The following is a 21,363-nucleotide window of genomic DNA, read 5'->3' as shown; positions in this document are numbered from 1 at the left end:
GATTGTTCTTGTCTAATTGCTATACTGTGTCAACACAGAAAATTGCACCTTTCTCTTCCCTGACTGACAGAATAGCTTTGCTTCAACATAAAATTGCTTAGAAGTTGCCTAATGTATGCTACCATATTATTGTTAAAGCATGCATGTGATCTACACACATCAGGTATTTGAACAAACAGAATATAACTAAATATATGTTAAATTTTGTTGTGTATTTCATGTGTTATTTTATATGTTTGCACTGTGCATTTGTCACATTAATACACATGACTTTTCATAGCTGCCAAGGACATGGATAACTTCATACAGTCATATACACAAACACATGGGCAGGACTGATGATTCACAACCACTCAGATCATTGTAGTTTCAGTTTTAGACCTGTATCAGATACTATCAGCAAACTGCGCTAAAGATGAGGGAGGGGCTTCAGCCATTGGCGGACCTACCATTGGTGCAGCAGATGCAGTGCACCGGGGCCAATGAAGATAATGGGGCCAGCTGCATGGCAAATGCAGAGAGTTGGGGGCCCCGGTTCCCTCCTCCCCACCTCCCTGCCCCGGGTACCACCTCTGGCTTCAGCTGTCAGCACCAAGTGGGACAATCCGCATGTATGAGATTGGGGCGGGGACATGCTACTTGGGAGCATGAACACATAATTTTGGGTTATGCACAGTGCTTCTGAAGAGCTTCACCTACCATAAAAACACCCAGCAATGCTGTGTGGACATGGCATTCAGGATGTTATGTCTCAGCGGTCCTGGAATAGGGACATAAGTCCCGATCACCTCAGATCAGGCCATCTAAATTGGGACAGTTGAGAGATATGCTGTAATTTCTTGGAGGGGTAATAATTTAACTTTTAATAGTGTTACAGTGGAATGTCAGGTTAACATTGAACAATATATTTTTCCTTCTTGGCTCACATCTGACAATGTAAATTTGGTGATTTACTGGTACTTTAATGTTAGATTATTTTAAAACTGCAGGACAGGTACCCTTTGTTTTTGTTAACAACAGTTTTTATTGATTGTACAACAATTATACATATACGAAAACACACAGGTACCCTTATAAGCCAACGACCTCTTTCTCTGTTCTGGACGAATAAATAAACCGTATACTTAAGCCACGACTGCCATCAGGAGGATACAGGGAGTACTTGTGTAATGGACCTGTAGTCACTAGGGGGCCCATACTCAACAGGGGGACCACCACCCTCAATGACGTATTATCTTCCCTTCTGTGTTCTCTAACTGCCAGTCTGCACATTGGGAAATCCGTTCCTCTCACAACACTCACAGCAGCTCTGTCCGCACTACTGACAGCAGCTCGGCCCATACTACTGACAGCAGCTCCACCCACACCACTGACAGCAGCTCCACCCACACTACTGACAGCAGCTCCACCCACACTACTGACAGCAGCTCCACCCACACCACTGACAGCAGCTCCACCCACACTACTGACAGCAGCTCGGCCCATACTACTGACAGCAGCTCCACCCACACCACTGACAGCAGCTCCACCCACACTACTGACAGCAGCTCCGCCCACACCACTAACATCAGCTCCGCTCACACCACTGACAGCAGCTCCACCCACACTACTGACAGCAGCCCCACCCACACTACTGACAGCAGATCCGCCCACACCACTGACAGCAGCCCCGCCCATGCCACTCATATCAGCTCCATTCACACTACTGACAGCAGCTCCGCTCACACCACTGACAGCAGCCCCGCCCATGCCACTCAAAGCAGCTCCATTCACACTACTGACAGCAGCTCCGCCCACACCACTAACAGCAGCTCCGCTCACACCACTGACAGCAGCCCCACCCACACCACTGACAGCAGCCCCACCCACACTACTGACAGCAGCTCCGCTCACACCACTGACAGCAACTCCACCCACACTACTGACAGCAGCCCCGCCCATGCTACTCACAGCAGCTCCACCCACACTTCTGACAGCAGCTCCGCCCATGCCACTCACATCAGCTCCATTCACACTACTGACAGCAGCTCCATTCACACTACTGACAGCAGCTCCGCCCACACCACTGACAGCAGCTCCGCCCACACTACTGACAGCAGCCCCGCCCACACCTCTGACAGCAGCCCCGCCCATGCCACTTACATCAGCCCCACCCACACCTCTGACAGCAGCCCTACCCACACTACTGACAGCAGTCCCACCCACACTACTGACAGCAGCCCCGCCCATGCCACTCACATCAGCTCCACCCACAAAACTCACAGCAGCTCAACCACACACAACAGTGATCAGAGGCATAGTTGCCAATTCCGCTTATTCTTTTTGTGTGAAGTTTCGGTTTTATTTTCACTGTCGTGGGTAGCCTGTTTTTGGGCTTGGAGACGTTCTCTAAGTCCACAGGCTGCATAATGTGTCCTCTTGTGTTTATAAAGGTTTCTAAATGTAGATTCAGTGTAGAAATTAGTGTTATAGAAAAGGAAAAAAAACGTTCCCCTGTAAGTTGGGCTTTTTTGGGGGCTTTTTAGGATTGGTTTGGGCTTGTTTGTTTTTTTTATTTCAGAGTTGGCAACTCTGATCAGAGCTCCTCAAACTTTGAGCCCCATCTCCCTGACCAGTTGCCCTCTCTCTTCTGAATTCTGTATTTTTAAAAACTTTAATGTATTTATTTGCTCTTCTCTGAATTTGAATACATTTTTCTGATGATAAGCATTAAGTAAAAACCGTTTTAGTTATATGTCGAATCAGTCATTGAGTCTTCTGATATTTATATAACTTAGTAAGAAAAAAATAGAGAAACAAGCATTTAAAAAATGGCATCAATCACTGTTATGTATAGGGTGAAGTCTGAGGGGCTGGCAAGTGGAGAGATATGGTGGGTTTGTAAAGGGCATGTGGGGAGGTCTGATGGACATGTACGGGGCACTTGGGATGGTCTGTGGGGAATGTTGGGAGATCTGAGGGGCATGTGGTTAGGTCTGATGGCATGTAAGGAGCAGTTAACACTCTCATTTGTAGGATGTGCAGCTGAGAGGGGAGCATGGTAACCTTTTAAGAGAAGAAAAATGTGTTTGTGGACAAAAAAAAGGGAGTGGGGGAGGGTTGGGATGGTTTTGGGGGGGAAGGGCCTTTTTCATTTATACTGGGCCCCACTATTTCTGATGGCAGCCCTGACTAAAGCAGACTATTTTTGTAACTATTTTATTGACACATACGCCTCACTCTTAAAAGATTACACTCAGAATGAAAGTTCTGGAACTTTTCTATGAGAAGGACCTATGCTTAGGACATTGGTGGTAGTGGTGAATGATCTGGAAATCTGCAGTCATAGAAAATGTCTTGCTCCTTACAGCTGTGCCTGCTGGCTGTGTGCTGTGTCTCAGCCACACAAAATTTCAGTGGTGATATGATGTGAAGGACACTGGCCTTCCCTACTTTCATCACATAGCATGGCATTCAATTGGAGTTCCATTCTAGAGAATAGAGCACTGAACCCTAGTGGGTGAACAGTGTAGACATGTGTCTGCATCTGCTGACTCCAGCCCCCATTTTCCTCCCAGTGATATATCCCTATGGGATAGGTGCTACATGGGAATGGAGAGCATGTGAAGGAAGTTGTATCACAAAAAAAGGAAACAAAAAGGTAGGGATCAATTAATGCAAGAAAAATTTGCACATCAAAATGGCAACATCTGCATGGGTGTATTGTTTTACGATGTTATGATAGGAGATTCTGGCTAGATTGGGGGAATTCATAACTAGTGCTTACTTGCCCACTGTCCCGGGAATGCTTCAATCTCTTGATTTTCAGGGATTCCTCCCAAGCTTACAGCAAATTAGGCTACCCTAAGGAGATCCCGTAGTGGAAGTCCAAAATGTAGACAAGTATGAGCTAGTGTGCCTAGTTTTACACCCATATGGGACAAGATTTTGTTTTGTGGGACAAAATATTTAAATGAGATTTAAGGGATGGAGAGGAAACCATTTCCTCGTTTGGGGGCAGCTGCAGAGCATTGTTCTCCCTGCAGAAGTAATTGTTTTTTTCACATATTCAGAAGTGGCTGAAAAGAGACACAGCAACCTATACTTTTAATGAGGTGCCTTCCAGGTGCACTTTACATGGAAAGTGCATTAATGTGTGTAGTTCTACCAATATAATAGAAGAGATCGGGACAGGTAGAACATGTGATTCTGGAGAAAAGTAGGGATCAGTGCAAAAGCTAACTGGTTCCTTAGAAAAAAATAGTTTAAAAAGGGCTAATATGCAATGTGTTGGTGACAGCAGTAGTGAAAGTGCTGGAGAACGTGGCTCTGTGGGTGGTAATGAAGCTCTCTAGCTCCGCTTAAGTTTTTTATATATCTAAATAGTTTTTAATATATACCAAGAAAACCCCAATTGTACATGATATTGAATTACACTGTAATAATCCAACAAAATGTAACATTTACTGAGTTCTATTCCCATTTATTGTGTAGACAAATCCCTCCCTTCCAACACGTTGACTTCTTTGTTGTGTTGTGTCTATGAATTAATTGTAACTAGAATTCATTACCATCCATTGTTGATAGATTCTTCTTTTGTTGCTAAACTAATTGTTACGAGAGTTACTTTGTTCAAATTGGGTTTCAGATTAATCGTGATAGGATTAAGCTTTTGTTTTTCTCTTACTAGAATAATGATGTGTTCCTCCAATTCTTTGCAGCGCACAATTTATATTACCGCTTGTACCCAATTTAGAGGCATAGTTTTTTTTGTGAAAAGATTATAGGATTTTAATGGTAAATTATACAATATGTAAAAAAAAGGCTTTTATTTTATTTTTAATAATCGTTTGGTGTTCTCAAATATTTAGTAAGGATAAATAATAATCATAATTACTTTCATAACTACATCTATTTGCAGCAGTTGAAGCTTGCTTAGTAAAGGCAAAATGAATTACCACTATAGCAAATGATGATTTACTAACATGGTGCAGTTGTCCAAGGACCCATAGCAACCAATCAGCAATAAGCTTTCATTGCTTCAGTGTAAGTCAGATATAAAAGCAAATGTTTGATTTTATGCTATGGGTTACTGCACTTTAACACTTATATGTCATGTTAGTAAATCTCCAGATCATATCTCTCAAAATTTGAACAGAACACGCAAAATAGTCCGCTCGTCAATCTGCTCCAGCCTTGCAGTCATGTGACAAACCCCTCCCCAATTTCAATGAAGCCACTCTCACACCCTTTAACCACTTTGAATATTGGAAGCGACCCCCATTTATGGCCAAACACAAGATGCCTGAGGGATTCCAAATGTAATGCTGCATTCACATTACCACCCCGGCAATATCCCGGTTATATGAACCCGAGATATTGTTGGGTGACAGATTCTCCCACCCCGAAAAATTCCTGGGTCTCCCGGGCTCACACTGAACCCAGGTCTGCCCGGGTCTCCCTGGCAACATCACAAGAGGAGCTTTGATTGGCTCATCTTGTGATGTTCTTTTTTTAAACTTTCAATAGTGTTCAGTGTGACCAGAGTTTTTCATCCTGGGTCTCACCGTTCAGACTGGCATCTACCCAGGTTGGACCCAGGAATAACCCTGCAAAAGACCCGCGTCTAATTCCCGGGTAGATGCAGGGGACCCGTTCACACTTAGCCTCAACCCTGGTTGTCGGGGCTACCCCAGCAATAACCCGGGATTTTGAGGCAGTGTGAACAGGGTCTTAAAAAGATAAACACATCCTTAGCTTCTAATGCTTCAACACATTTTTTTCAAACATCAGACAATGTACATGGAATAAACACAAGAAATGGTGTAATGTCACAAGGGTGGGCGGGCATATGACGTGATGGCACAAATAACTTTATGAAGCCCTTTCCACCTCAGTAAAACACTGAGGCAGGTGCATGATGATGTAAATTATGTCACTGACCTCCACCCACAATGGGCACTGGAGGGATGGCGCATATTGTACCATTAAACTCCACCCACTTCAGCAGTAAACCCTGAGTGGGCAGGGGAGTAATGACGCCATTAATGTCATCATAAACCACGTCTAAAAGAGAGGAGGTGTGGAAGTTGGCAAGTATGCCCTAAACATGCCATTGTAATGCATTAATAGTTTGGTTGCTGGAGACACCCGTACGTGGGTAGACTGTCTAACAGAGTACACAGTTTGTTCAGCAGGGTGTGGGAAAGGTTAAATGAAATGTCAAATACACAGTTTTCTGTTCTTTACCATGCAGCCCTATCTATCATACCAGGCTTCTGGCACCTGAAACACATTGTGCATATCATTGATATTTACCAGAACAGGTTGTTCTTCAATTATCTCCATAATTGCCTTTGATTTTGCTTCACGGCTGATTCACGTGCTGTTAAGAGGAGCACCTCTTTAACTGAATTGCCTCGTTGTTGATACATAAAAAAGCCTTGGTATTCCTTTTGTAAAGGGAAACGACATTGGGCTGCATATCTCTTACACCTGTATTGATTTTATTGACGCATTTGTTTTGGAGGAAGAGCGTATTCATGTAGCGCGATGTGGCAGGTTCTGAATCCTATCTGTGTATTGACATGGTGTTTAACACACAGGGGGACATTAATGAGGTGTCAGTCCCTTTGTCTGAAAGAGCATAAAAGGTTTTTTATGGTGTCAGATAATAGGCATGTGTACAATGTAATAAATAACTAGTTTCCTTCTGTCTACGCATTCATTCCTATTTTTCACTGCACGGTCAGTAAGAATCTTACTGTAGCTCCTCAGATGTACAATGTACCCAGATTGAGTATTATAACTACAGTACTAGAGGGTTATACCATAATATTCGTAGGTACAAACGTGAATTGATGATTAAAGAGGAATAAAAAAAAAAACTTATTTAAAGGACCACTACACCTAAAATTCAAGTTAGCTTATATAAAACAACTATTAATAATAACATTCACAGATATACCTGCAACACTTTCCACACCTTGCCTGAACTTCACATATTTGATAAATTTGACAATCTATTTATATATAATATGGTATTAAAGTACAAGCTATTTGCTGGGGAAGTGGGGAGGTTGGTTACTGTGTCTTTTAATGGGACTACTGACAGGAAAATAGTTTTGAAAATTCGGATTTAGCTGACTGGGACATGTGTGTGTCTATGTGCTGTATGTAATGAGGGCAAAAATAAGTCACACAGTAGCAGGTAATAGGGGCAGTGTGATGGTGTGAGGAGGGGACCGGGGAAAGCAGGAAACCACAGATTAACAGTTAAATAGTTCATGGAGCAGGGTGACATAGTGACGTGGGACTAAAATGATTTGTGGAAACTGTTTATATATCCCACTCGTTTTTATCTAACATCAAGGGGGCAGATTTATCAAATCTTATATAAAGGAAAGTAGAGGTGTTGCCCATAGCAATCATTTAGGTTCTAGTTATCACTTATCTAGAAAATTATATGTACAATATCATTGGCAGCCATAGCCTATACCTCCACTTTTCCTTTATAGAAGGTTGGATAAATCTACCCCATGAATTTTTTCAGTCAGTACATGACACCTGCTGCAAGTAAATCAGTTCTAGGTGTATATTCTCACGCACAACCAACATGCCTATGAATTCTGGGAAAGCCAGGTCATGTGACAGCTCCGGGTGTGTCATCAGACAATTACTCCTGAAATGGCACGGTAGCCTCTAAACATTATAATATGACAGAAATTCAGTTAGAATTAAGATATGTTAAAAAAAATTGATGCATAATGAAATACAAAAACGGAATATAAAATAAAATAAAAATGTTTACATTTAACAGAGGAATTGTCAGAGTAGCCATTGGTAACAAAGCTGAGGTTAACTAGGATAAAAACTCTACTAAATCCCAAAGCTGAACATTTCAGATATGGACTATGGAGGTGTAATAATTGCTCAGTATAAACCTGACATTCAATTGCAGCTGCTACTACAACCTCTCTCCATTAGAAGTCCCTGCCACATCCTTTGGACAATCTGATACAGGTTAAAAAAACAGATAATACAGTTATCTGATTTACTGTGACATCATTGGACTGTCCTTTGGTATGAATCATCCAGTTCACACCGTGCATTTCTACCGAGCAAGTTGGCAAAGCTGTCAGTCGCTTTGTGTCTGCTATTCTAGAGAAGAATCTCATGCATATCATGGCAATTGCTGCAGAGGAGTGAAAGGGAGCATGGTGGGCATATTTAAGGTGGTATAAACACTCCAGTTATTTTATGTTTACAAGTCAGCAATATGCAACATGTAGTAGACATTACTGTCAGAGAGTGCTTTTATTTACTCTATATTTCCAGCATAAAGATAATTTGACAGATAATTACAAGTTGCTCTACCCTTGCACACATTTATTTACATTGTTGAATTGGACACCCCAGAATTGATAGGTCCCTTGTACCACTTGCTGTACTTACTGTATTATATTTACACCACCTTACCCCTACATTGACTAACTGGAGTGTATTTTAACAGAAGAAAAGTAACTTACTTTCAGGGTTTATCTCATGAAGAGGTTTTTTCTCTAAAAAAAAAACAAGAAGAGAGAAAAAGAAATAGGAAAAAAAGTGTACTTAATATTTGGACTATAGTTAGCTTATATACTTTCTCATATGTGAAGTATACAAGATATATTATTTTATAAACTGGCACAAGCACATGACATTTCTTCACTCAGGTGAATATTTTGTCATTTCAAGATTATTAACACTTATGAGGTCCGTCAATTTCCAACAGAATGAGAACAAGAATGTTCAAAATAAGAATATAAGCTCTCAAAAACCATTAGTCGCAGACAACAATTTTAAACTTCAAGGAATAGTCCACTTTTAGACACCCCCTGCTATAACGTAGCTTCCACTTTCCTATTCTGTCCTGCCACCTTAATGCCCAGCAGTATCTGCTCAGTGTTTCAGTTCTATCATATCTGAGAGCAGTCAAGAGAAATGTGTTTGCACTGTTAGACTAAACTTACCCTAGCTGTACAAATTAGCTAGGATTGGGTGTGCATTGTAAGGAGCATTTCATTGGACAGGACATAGATTCTGTCCAATCAGCTGTCACATGCAGAACATACCCCCCATAGCCAGGAGTTTAAAACACACTGCACTGACAACTTTCTCCTCTGAATGCTGTCAGTGTGACTGGGTCAGGAGCCAAATACAGATACTGTTGGGGTCCCAGAGGGGAACTACTAATTAAGGACGATATGTGGCAGGGCAGCTGAAATAGCAGGGATTGTACAAAAGTTAAAAACCCCTTAGACCAGGCCTGGTCAACCTGTGGCTCTCCAAGTGTAGTGAAATTACAAGCCCCAGCATGTCCTGCCAGCTATTGACTGGCTAAGCATGCTGGGACTTGTAGTTTCACAATACCTGGAGAACCACAGGTTGACCAGGCCTGCCTCATTCTGAGTATAGAAAGTTATTTTACTTTGATAGCTTCTGCAGCTTATTCTATAACTCAGTAATCACATGCACAGGTTATGATAAATGTGTTGACTCATGTCTGGTATTCCAACTTCTTTAAGTATAGAGTGCATCCTCATTTCACTGAAATAAACACATAACTAGATACAATTGAGAAAAAATGTATAATAAAGAGCAACATCAGTTTGGAATGCATTTATTTAAAAACACTTAAAAAATTAAAATGAACACATTCTACCGAAACCTGAGCAACCAACTACACCTGCTGTACTTCACCCAGTGGCTTTCATGCATATAGAACTTAGTTTTACCTCTTGTTGTTTGGTTATATCTCTAGACAGTGTTGTTCAGTAAGTCAATCTTCTAATGTATAGCCAATCACTATGACCTCTCCTCCAAGCTTCGAAAGTGTGTCCTTAGCTATGAGAAGTTACATAACACTGTCCTCTTATGTTAGAATGTGTTGGCTCAGGGACCTGGCAGACTATTACATATTCAATTTTCACAAATGGGAAGCAGTTTCCTCACAGGTGTTCGCACTATGGAAGTGGAGAGCCTGAATTCATGTCTACCCATGGGGTACAGCTGAGTACAAAAGAACATAGACGTATAACACAGTAATTAGGATGCTGCATGCCGGGTGTCAGATGGAGCTGTCTGGTAATATCTACTGAGCAACAGTGTAACTGAAGACCCTGGAGAATGCTGCCAAGTTTTAGGAAAAGTAACATCCATGGCAAACAATCCTGCATTTCTTACTTCTATAAATCTGTAGTGTATGTGCTGACCAAATGTACACTGAAACATGTGAATGTACCATGTGATAGACCAGGAAAAGGGTCAGGTAATATCAGCGAAAAGCATCGGGTTAGGTCATATGAGAAAAATAACAGATGCGACTACATAAAAGGCACCAAGTGAGACCACATATTAAGTGTCAGGTAAGACCATGTGAAATTAGACAGGTGGTCGCCAGATTTACGGTTATGCCTAAGGTGACTGCACCATTCACTAGACAGGTTGCTCTCTTCAATGGTTATGCTTGGAGCACGAACAGTGTAGTACAGTGTTCCAATGTATGTGTACTGCAGGGCTATGCTTTACTGAGCTACAACTGAGGTTGTCCATACACAATTCGACTATGATGGGTGAATAGGCCATTTTAGGGTTAACTGGTCGCAAAATGCAATATGTGAGCGCCCAAAAAGACTGCTAATCCTAATCAGCATCTGATCGGATACCTATCAGGTTGGAAGATAATTAATGTAAGACAACGACTGCCTCTAAGCTTGCATGTGGTCATTGTCCAACTGAAGTAATGGTGTCCTGTTGGGGCGAACACCCAGATCCTTCGATTTGGCTAAACATGTATATATATAAGTATAATTTATTTATCTATAAAGCATTTTACCAGAAATAAATGCATTGAGAGTCATCCCACACTTTCAATTATGTTCTGGATAACGTATGTTAATATCTGACAGAGGTCTGCCCTCTGGGCAGTTGGCCAGAGCTTGGATTGACCTGTGCATGGCTCCAATGATGTTTGAAATGGTCCAAGCAGCACATCCTCTTTCGTGCTTGGGGCAGGCTCCTTTTAAATTGCAGCATTGTCACCATCCCTCTTCTATGAACTGGATATTGGCCTCGCTGTGCCTTCATATGCAGTCCCTATCTTTTTCCTGGATTTAACATAGCTCGTCATATTTCCCTCTGTTAATATAACTACCCCTCCGTTTGTCTCCTTCACGGTTGACAACATTACTCTCTCCCCTGTTCCTCACGCCCACAGCCCTGGGTTCATTATGGACTCTGCACTTAGCATCACTCCACATTACCAATCCCTCTTGCAGTCCAGTCACCGACTTTCGCAACATATCCAGAGAATATGCCTCTTTCTCACTGAGGGCATAACCAAAAGCCTGGTCCATTTTCTCATCATCTACTGCCTCAAATACTGCAACCTCCTGCTAGCTTGTCTTCCACTGTCCCATCTTTCCTCACTTATATCTGTCCTGAGTGCAGCAGCGAGGCTCATCAACCTTTACTGTAGCTTATCACATGTTACAAATCCCTTCACTAGTTTTGCATTCCATCCAGAATTAAATGCAAGCTGCGCGCCCTCACCTACAAAGCCCTCACCAATACCTACCCTCCAAACACATCTGTCATGTGAAGAGGTACACTTTACTTCAACTTCTCTGCTCCTCTCTGACCTTTTTCTATCCTCCACTCCTGCTTTCAAAGCTTCTCATGTGCTGCTTCCCACTTTTGGAACTCACAGCCTTGCCCACCTAGCCTCTCCCCCAACCTCTCCCCCAATTCATGATTGCCTACCCCACCATACCTTCATGACCTCTCCTTGCTTAATACCTCTACATATCCCCCTTGACATCCCCACTTGTCCCTACTGTTTCTTATTTCATCTTCCTTCTAGTTTGTAAACCCTCATTACCCTTTGCCTCTAGCCCCCATCCTTTTTGTATACCTTGAATGTCTTTGTTTATTTTCTTTTTGTGTGTCTATTATGATTTTCGCTTGTACTTGTTTATTTGTACTTTTATGATTTGCATTTGTAGTTGCACTCCTATGTTTGTCTATTTTGTGTATTATTTATTGATTATTCTTCTGCTACAGTGGCCAGACCATGTGGGGTCACCATGCTGCTGCTCCATGATGTGGGCGGCCTGTGCAGGGTGCTCAAGGGGAGAGTGGGAAAGGTATATATCACATATGATATTGGGTACAACCACTACTCTTGATACTAAGTTCATGAAACACCACTGTACATAGATAGATAGATAGATAGATAGACGCATACTTTAGTATCCATGAATTTATATGTATGTGCCACTTAATTGAAATCTCAGCATAGTGGTTGGCTAGAAAGTTATATAATACCTTTTGATTGGCATACCCTGTTTTGGATTGCTTCCCACTTTTCTTGCTTTTCTCTCTATGTGCACCATGATACATATACTGAATATTAAACCATTTACTGGTAAAGGGGCAGGAGACACAATGCAGATGCCCTTCCAGCATTGAAGGGATTATAGAGTTTCTAACAAAGTGAGAAATCTGAATGCCCAAGTGATAACAGATGCTGTTTTGTGCCGTTGGGAACTGGCTGTTAGTATAATGAATGAAGGGCTGAGATCTTTTCACCTCCCCATCTGCAATCAGTCACTGAGAAGAGCTTGCAGAATGCAGCTATTCAATATTAACTATAGGCCCTTGAATGTCTGCTGTATGAGAAGCAGTAAGGATCAGTCTGCAATGGAGATAAGCCCTGTTGTAATCGGAGATTACGCCTCTTGTACTTTGATAACATTTGTATGATAAATAGGTTTTGATGCTGTATTGTGTATTATAAACTTTAATGTCTGGGTATTTAAATAACTGTTACAGAGCGGCTTTTTTAATGTTCAAAGACTAATTACCCTTTTGCTGAAATGTTCCATGAATGAGAATGAATTGGCTGTGACATTCAAGGAGGAATTAACAATATAATTTCCAGGAGATATACTGTAACATACTACAGTGTGTACTGTATGCATCCATGATATGGAGCTTGTGCTGTCCAATCAGAAGTCTTTGTTCTCAACCCATTTCCTTGGTTCTCAGAAGTCCGTCATTTTATATCTGATTCTATTTGTCCCTCTTACTCTTCTTATGGTCCATCTGCTCTTTGTGTTCTATATATTTCTATGAACACATCCTTTTGCTAGCTCAATGATTCATACATTTATCGTATTATCAACAGTGTTTTCCTGAGATTTAATCATTTCTTGTGTTTACATGCTAAGCTTTGTGATCATGTGTGTCTGGAAGTGTAACATCTATATATTCATAATGTGAGCAAAATTGCATCTACTTACATGTTGCATAGTAACCAAAATTAGCTATGGACATTCTTCACTTCTGAAGGCTTTATTCTACCATTCTCCTAATACAGAATCTTAACGCCTTCATTTTGCAGCATGGCTAAAGCCTCTCCTTCCAGGAGGCCGGATGAGTCAGTGCTATCCTAGGGCAGGCAGAGATGAGGTTCTGGCCTCCTGATCTCTAGCAGGTATCTCCCTAACTCTTCTGTCATCATGTCTCATCTTAGGCGATTTCATTATCCCAGTGTATTACACCAACACTTCTGCAGACTCTCATCTTCTCTTATTTAACCTTTTGCTTTGGCCTAGTCAGTTGTCTCACAGATCACCACATTCTGTCAGTCAGTGCCCGGACCTGATCTTCACCCATTTTGACATTGTTGCCCCTGTCATAACTACCCTTCACAGACAGGTAAAACACCAGCTATGGCACACTACCTCAAAATAGGGGATTTATATATATATATATATATATATATATATATATATATATATATATATATATATATTTGGAGATATTCTTGTTTACCTGCATACTTTTGCTATGAACAAAAGCGCTCATATTTCACATTTGTACTAGACACTTTCATTCAGTCCATGACAAGTGTTATCAACTTCTACACTGGAGCCCCCACTTGCTTTACAGCTCTATACTTCAACAAAGGTTACACAGCAAAGCTTGTTACTGTCCAGTCTGACCAGCCATCCTCTCCAACTTCTCCCAGTAACTGAGGCGGAGGTAGCCGCCCTTCTGTCATCCTCACATGTCACAACCTGTACTATTGATCCCATTCCCTCACACATCTGATCTATGACCATCCCAACCCATTTCACTCCTGTTATACACCTATTAAACCTTTCTCTACACACTGCCACAAAATGTGACATTTCAAACAACTATTTTTCATTTCTACTCGTAAGAAGCCTTCACAGAGGTTTGATGTTTGGAGGTTACATATAAATTCTCTTTTAAAACCCTGTTGACTACATTTCTTATAAAGGTTTCGTTCTCACCCAGGATGCCAAAAAATGTCTTAATCATTCACTATGGTTCTTCAGCCAACTTCAAACTGTAACCCACAAGGCTCCAACTATGACAGTACCACACCTTATATTACTTCCCTAATTTATACATATTCTCTGAAACACCCTCCCAATATTCCAGTGATTTCTGTCCTCTCATAACCTCTTCTCATTTCCGCTTGCAGGATCTGCCACATTGCACCTGTGCTGTAGACCTGTTTGCCCCAAAGCTTTAGACTGTTTATGAGCCTCCAAACCTTTAAGATGTGTCTAAAAACACACATTTAAACCAAACAATGAAACCTGTTATTCTACATTTTCTCCGTACAAAATTCCCCAATCTTGTTTTTAATAATGCGCTCACCTATTCTTTCCTTTGGCATGCTTTCTGCTATATTTTACATGTGTGAATAAAGCTTTTTTTGTATATTGCTCACAGTGCGCATGGAAATGAGTTTCTCCGCTGAAGAGCAAATGGGGTCGCAAAACAAGTTCCAATGAAAGTGTAGGACAATGCTCAAATACTGCTAACTCTGAGCCTGTTTGATGTCCTTTTGTGGGGTGGAAATGATAAAGCTCTCTCAGCAAATACAGTCATCTTGCTCCATGAACTCATAAACCCACATTCCTTGGTGGAAATATTGCACACATTCAGATAAATTGTGGGTCCAAAGTTGCTTTTGCACAGAGAATGGTTTGCACTTATTAAATGACTTTCCATATATCAATAGGTGGTGAGTGATACATTTAGTACACAGTGAAAATGAGCTCTAGATGGGCAGTTTACTTATTAAGGAACCAAATAATTTCTCTGATACACAATCCTTATCATCATCATTTATTTATATAGCGCCACTAATTCCGCAGCGCTGTACAGAGAACTCATTCACATCAGTCCCTGCCCCATTGGAGCTTACAGTCTAAATTCCCTAATATAGACACACACTCACACACAGGCACAGACACACAGACAGAGAGAGAGAGAGACTAGGGTCAATTTGTTAGCAGCCAATTAACCTACCAGTATGTTTTTGGAGTGTGGGAGGAAACCGGAGCACCCGGAGGAAACCCACACAAACACGGGGAGAACATACAAACTCCACACAGATAAGGCCATGGTCGGGAATCGAACTCATGACCCCAGTGCTGTGAGGCAGAAGTGCTAACCACTGAGCCTACTTTTTTGTGCTCTCCATGGTAGCATCTACAGTGGATATAATAAGTCTATACACTCGTATTGAAATTGCAGGTGTCTGTGATGTAATGCCTGAAATAAAGATTTTTCACTTTTTTTCTCAATATTTGTGTTTCATCTGAATGTTGCTGCTTCCAACGTCAAGTGGAAAGAGCTGATATTAGTAACCTTGATTTCAGGTTTCACATCACAAACACCTGCAATTTCAGTAGGGGTGTGTAGACTTTTTATATCCATGGTATGTTGTTATTTCCCCTTAGAAAGTATATGGCGAGATTGGAAATTACTATTAAATTCTTTTTGCGCAATATTTTAACATGATATATACTCCTATTGCCTGAATCTGCTCGGGTGATGAAAAAATTTAAAGACGTAGAATTCTAGCACAAATCTCCCTCCCCCATAAAAGCCCTTGTAACTGCTCTCTATCAACGCCTGCTGTTATTATTGGATTTAAGAATCGATGGCTTTCGCCTCAAGCCTATGTAACATGTAACCTATGGGTACATCTAAGGAAGTCGTTAACAGAAGAGACCGTTAAAAAAATATAATTTATGGGTTAAATACATATTTTTTTCTGTGGAAATCTCTTAGGCTGGTTGAAGACTGGCATTGCTCTTGTGTTATAGAACACAAGTACAAACCACAGGTAACAAGGTACATAAATGCTATGCATTTGAAATACTGTTGACGTGTTGTATACCCATGGCTGATATGTGTGGACGCAATTGCATCCAGAAACAAACGCTGCTGAGATTTGCACATTCATTTTATTAACCAGCATCCAGAAACCCAATTGAAATGAATGGGCTAGTGAAATAAATTGACGACTGCCTGCTAGTAATAAGTAAATATTTTTAAGAGAAAAAGAGTGCCCTTCCCCCCCTAAAATTCATAGCAAGCACCAGCGCTATAGAGCTTGGGCTGGCTTCCACTAAAACAGAGGAAATGAATTGGAAACAAACACCAAGCTAGTCTGGCTGGGATGGTCACACTATAACAGGGAAACCAGCAGCAAAGGACCCCCACTAGTAGGATATAGCACCAGCCTGGTCAGCCATTGATTACCACTTTATTATAAAATAAAATATTAATTCTTTGTTTTGTGTAAACTAATTGGAAATTACTCTGCCTTTGTAATCCAGTAGGAGATAAACACCAATAAAAACTGAAGTTAACCACATGCCATGACGTTATCTGTAAGGAGTTTGTATGTTCTCCCCGTGTTTGCGTGGGTTTCCTCTGGGTGCTCCGGTTTCCTCCCACATTCCAAAAACATACTGGTAAGTTAACTGGCTGCTAACAAATTGTCTGTGTGTCTGTCTGTGTGTGTGTGTTAGAGAATTTAGACTGTAAGCTCCAATGGGCAGGGACTGATGTGAGTGAGTTCTCTGTACAGCGCTGCAGAATCAGTGGCGCTATATAAATAAATGGTGATGATGATGATGATGCCACTAGCGCCCGCCCCTGAATTACTGTAGAGTGACTGAGAGTTCCGTTAGTTGCTCAGCCAATCAGAGTTGTTTTCCCATACTGTCTGCTTGTGATTAGCTAGCTGCTAGTGGGTCCAAGTCGATTCAGGTCGTAGTCATTTGGCAATCCCAGCAAGCAGTTGTGTATTATTTTCTCACATTGGCTTGCACAGACAGAATAATTTCACATTAGATTAGGACAAAAATGAAAAGAGAAGATTCTATTTTATCTTAAAGTGGTGAACGAAGGGTTTCTGTTTTATTCAAATATACTTCATATTAAATTGCTACTTTTTTCTTTCTTTCTTTTTATTTTTTTGCTATTTTGGAGCTACATGTTCCAGCATGCCTCCCAGTCATTGGCTACCAGTGCATGCTGGTACATGTAGTTCCATAATAGGTTAAGCAAAAACAGTGCTTCTCATAGTTGCCTGTAAAACTTAGTTTCACAGTCATCTTTCCTGCTCACCATACCCTGCATTATTTTTTGCACAAGATCCAGCCAGAAGACAATTCCATTGAATTAGGTGAAACTTGCAGCACGAAAAATTGAAATGTGTACTATATTCACATGAGCGGAAAGTTCCACTTATCGTGCCGGATTTCATCAGCCTCGAAAAGGTTAAATGTTATACAATTTTATAATTATGAAAAAAAGGTAGTTACAAAGTTAATAACATGAGTATAAATTGGATTCCAGACCTGGCTGCTCTGGTTTCTACTCTCCTGAAAATCACACTTCTGTGAAGGACAGAAATCTAATTTCTTAAATTCTAAGAAACAATCGTCCTTCCCTAGAGGAAAGGCAAAATTGAAAAGTGGAAGCCCTGCCTGTTATCTGTGTCATCCATTTTTTGTGACAGAGCAAATGTTTTTAGGCATTGGTCATCTGAATTATTCAAGTATTCTCCGTCCAAAGTCTGACATCTGTGATGAAGAACTTGTGGGACGTCTGTGGCACAAATATATTTCAATAGAAATGACTGCAAATCACTGAAATCTATTATGTCAGTAGCTTTGTTGTTGCAGAAATGCTGGGCAGCTCTTCAATGTGAATGAATGTATTCCTTTTAATGGTGCAAGACTGAGCTCCAATAGGTGGGGTAACCTTGCAATGCTGGGACACATCTCACAATGACAAAGGATTCCAGAACACCTTGCTTACATCATTGCTAATTCTGCTACATCCCACATATCTCCTTTATGTAAACACACAGGTGGTTTATTTTGCATGTTATAGGACACAGCATGCTTTTATTAAATTAAATAACAACATATAACAGAAATAAAACTACAACAATTTGTAAACAATTACATCTGTAACATTTCTAACACCAATGAAACTGTCCACAGACGTCTAACCCGGATTTATGAAACTTAGAATAAATTTGCACCCACAAATTTATTTATTTTTGTCGGCGACAATAATTTTATGTAACATAAATAATTTAATAAAAAACAGAACAATTATAGGGTATGTCGAATGTTCAATTGTACCATCATGAGACTAACAAATAATACCTCTATGTTCAGTTGATGGAGGAATTATGGAATAGTTCTCTCATGCCTATATTGACATAATTTGTCAAACAGATACATATTGCTAGAGATGCTCACTGACCCCCGTGAACTGGTTTTGGATCTGGATTAGCTTTGTGTTTTGGTTTTGCCAAAACCACCCTCGTGTGTTTTTAGAAAAATCCTAACATATGCTAAAATCACATAATTTTGCTCTTTTTTTGTTCCTACATTATTATTAATCCCAATAACACTAATTTCAAGTCATTTGCAGTCAATTTAGACCACCTCACAGGTCACAATATTATTGTCATACACTTTCGGACAAATACTGCAGCGACCTGGCTGGATGATAAGTGACAGAGCAATGAAACAAACACACGGCAGTTCCTAGCACATCTAGGACACATTGGCACACAGCAGTGGCAGAAAAGAAAAATGGGGGTCCGCTGTCCCTCCCACCCCTCGCTATGTTGGATCTTAAAAAGGAATTCAAAACTCGCGAGATCGAGATCCAACGACATCACAATGTTGTTTTGCCTCATTTTCGATTCCAAGGGCAGGCTCGGCTCGGTACTCGGATCCCCTAAGTTCGGGTGTGTTTGGTTCTCCAGGAACCAATCCTGAGCATCTCTACATATTACCAGAGCTTGGCTGGAGTATAAAGGAACAATCAGTATATATTTCTCTAGGAGCTCCACTGCTGACTGGCAGTGCATGCTGGGACTTGTAGTATCACAACAGATGGAGGGTTACATTCTCCCTACATCTGATCTAGCTAACAAAAGGGAGACTCAGGACAGACGTCTCATGCTACATTTTTGCTCACCTTGAATGCATAGTCCCTCTGTGCAGTTTTCAGACTCTTGGCTTAGTCCTTCGCATGGTTTCACCCCGTTTGTTGCAGCATGTACTGTGCACTCTCTTTCACGTTGGTGTTCACACTCTTGGCTACAGACGGACCACTCGCTCCATTCCGTCCACTTTCCTTCCACTGAAAATTGGGAAAAATAATCACGTCAATAGCCGAGTTACACACCTGGGAATTTTCAAAGAAATGGTGCTGGTGTATTAAGAAGCCTCTTCCTGTTTCCAAACTGTTAAATGCACCATAGTTATCCATTTTACTTTACTGAACTACTCTGTACAATTAGGAAGAATGCAGTTAACCACAGGTAAAAAATAGTTTTTATCTATTACACTTTATGACTAAAAATGTAGCAGGATGTATGAATGTTAATATAAAGGTTTTCTATGACACCACAATCTCAATTCTCTAGCCGAACAGACTCTGTATCACGTGTGCCAACTTGATCTCCTGCTTGTTAGTTTGTTCTTAGTTTTAAATAACGAAGGCAATAAGTACTCAGACTTTAAAGAGAACCTGAATACATTTCATATGTATAAAAATATATTATTCTAATAGAGAAATCATTGTTTCATGGAATAGTGAGACTGTCTCATGCCGTGTGGGTCATTAATGAAACACGTGGAAACTGTGTGTTTGATAAACTGTTTATTATGAGTGCTTTTCTGTACAAAATGGAGACACAAAATGTGTAATATTGAAAGTATAGAATTGGACCACCAGACCTGATCTGAAGTCCTCTTGTGAAGAGAAGAAGGCCATGACCACATGATGAGCAGTGCCTCTAAAAATCTGTCCTCTTCATCCCTCTCATAACAATAATCTGGCTAAAGAAAATGACATCTTGCCTCTCTACTCCTGCGTTAAATGTAACCGTAAAATATGTTGTTGAAAGACAGTGACTGTGAGACACAAATGGCCCGTGGTTCAGCGAGTCTGTCTCTCTCTTACCACATATTATAAATCACCCCATGACGATAACGTCTGATTTAATTAGAGATGGGCGGGTCCGGTTCTCCGAGAACCGAACCCACCCGAACTTTGGGTATCCGAGTACCGAGCTGAGCAGCTCGGTACTCTCCCGCCAATTCCGAATCCAAATCGAGGCCGAACGTCATTGTGACGTCGTCGGATCTCGGGACTCGGTTCTCGCGATACTTCAACTTTATAAATACACGCCTCCACAGCAATCCATCGCCATTTGACAGAGGGAGAGAGCAGGGTGTAGTCATAGGCTAATTAGAGCAGGGACAGAGAAAGAATACAATATTGTTCTTGCAATTGCTCTAACCAAAATCGCTAGTGCAGAGAGGAGGATAGAGGTTTATTATTTTTTCTTCATATTTGGCACTCCCCAGCGCTTTTGGGTTGTCCCCCATAATTGTGCATTAATATTTCTGGCTGTCAAAAGTCATATCTGTCAGCAGTATCTACTCAATAAATGTTAGCACTCCTCAGTGTTTTTGGGGTGTCCTCTCTAATTGTGCATTAATATTTCTGGCTGTCAAAAGTCATATCTGTCAGCAGTATCTACTCAATAATTTTAAGCACTCCTCAGTGTTTTTGGGGTGTCCTCTCTAATTGTGCATTAATATTTCTGGCTGTCAAAAGTCATATCTGTCAGCAGTATCTACTCAATAATTTTAAGCACTCCTCAGTGTTTTTGGGGTGTCCTCTCTAATTGTGCATTAATATTTCTGGCTGTCAAAAGTCATATCTGTCAGCAGTATCTACTCAATAAATTTTAGCACTCCTCTGTGTTTTTGGGGTGTCCTCCCTAATTGTGCATTAATATTTCTGGCTGTCAAAAGTCATATCTGTCAGCAGTATCTACTCAATAAATGTTAGCACTCCTCAGTGTTTTTGGGGTGTCCTCTCTAATTGTGCATTAATATTTCTGGCTGTCAAAAGTCATATCTGTCAGCAGTATCTACTCAATAAATTTTAGCACTCCTCTGT

At 40.8% G+C, this 21,363-nt stretch overlaps 1 protein-coding gene across 2 annotated transcripts in view; it reads right to left on the bottom strand.

Moving 5' to 3' along the window:
• The window catches only part of UNC5D (unc-5 netrin receptor D), a 397,571-nt gene that overhangs the window by 97,897 nt on the left and 278,311 nt on the right, over positions 1-21,363 (bottom strand). Inside the window, exons 7-8 of one of the 2 annotated variants that reach the window (XM_075207473.1) lie at positions 19,366-19,530; positions 8,508-8,540 (exon numbers count right to left, since the gene is read on the bottom strand). In XM_075207473.1, the coding sequence (XP_075063574.1) occupies positions 8,508-8,540; positions 19,366-19,530 (198 nt within the window). The remainder of the gene's footprint in view (positions 1-8,507; positions 8,541-19,365; positions 19,531-21,363) is intronic. The other variant, XM_075207472.1, reaches the window with a different exon arrangement.

The sequence above is a fragment of the Mixophyes fleayi genome, chromosome 4 (assembly GCF_038048845.1).
Source record: "Mixophyes fleayi isolate aMixFle1 chromosome 4, aMixFle1.hap1, whole genome shotgun sequence".
Lineage (NCBI taxonomy): Eukaryota > Metazoa > Chordata > Amphibia > Anura > Limnodynastidae > Mixophyes > Mixophyes fleayi.
This window is presented reverse-complemented; position numbering and strand designations above follow the sequence as displayed.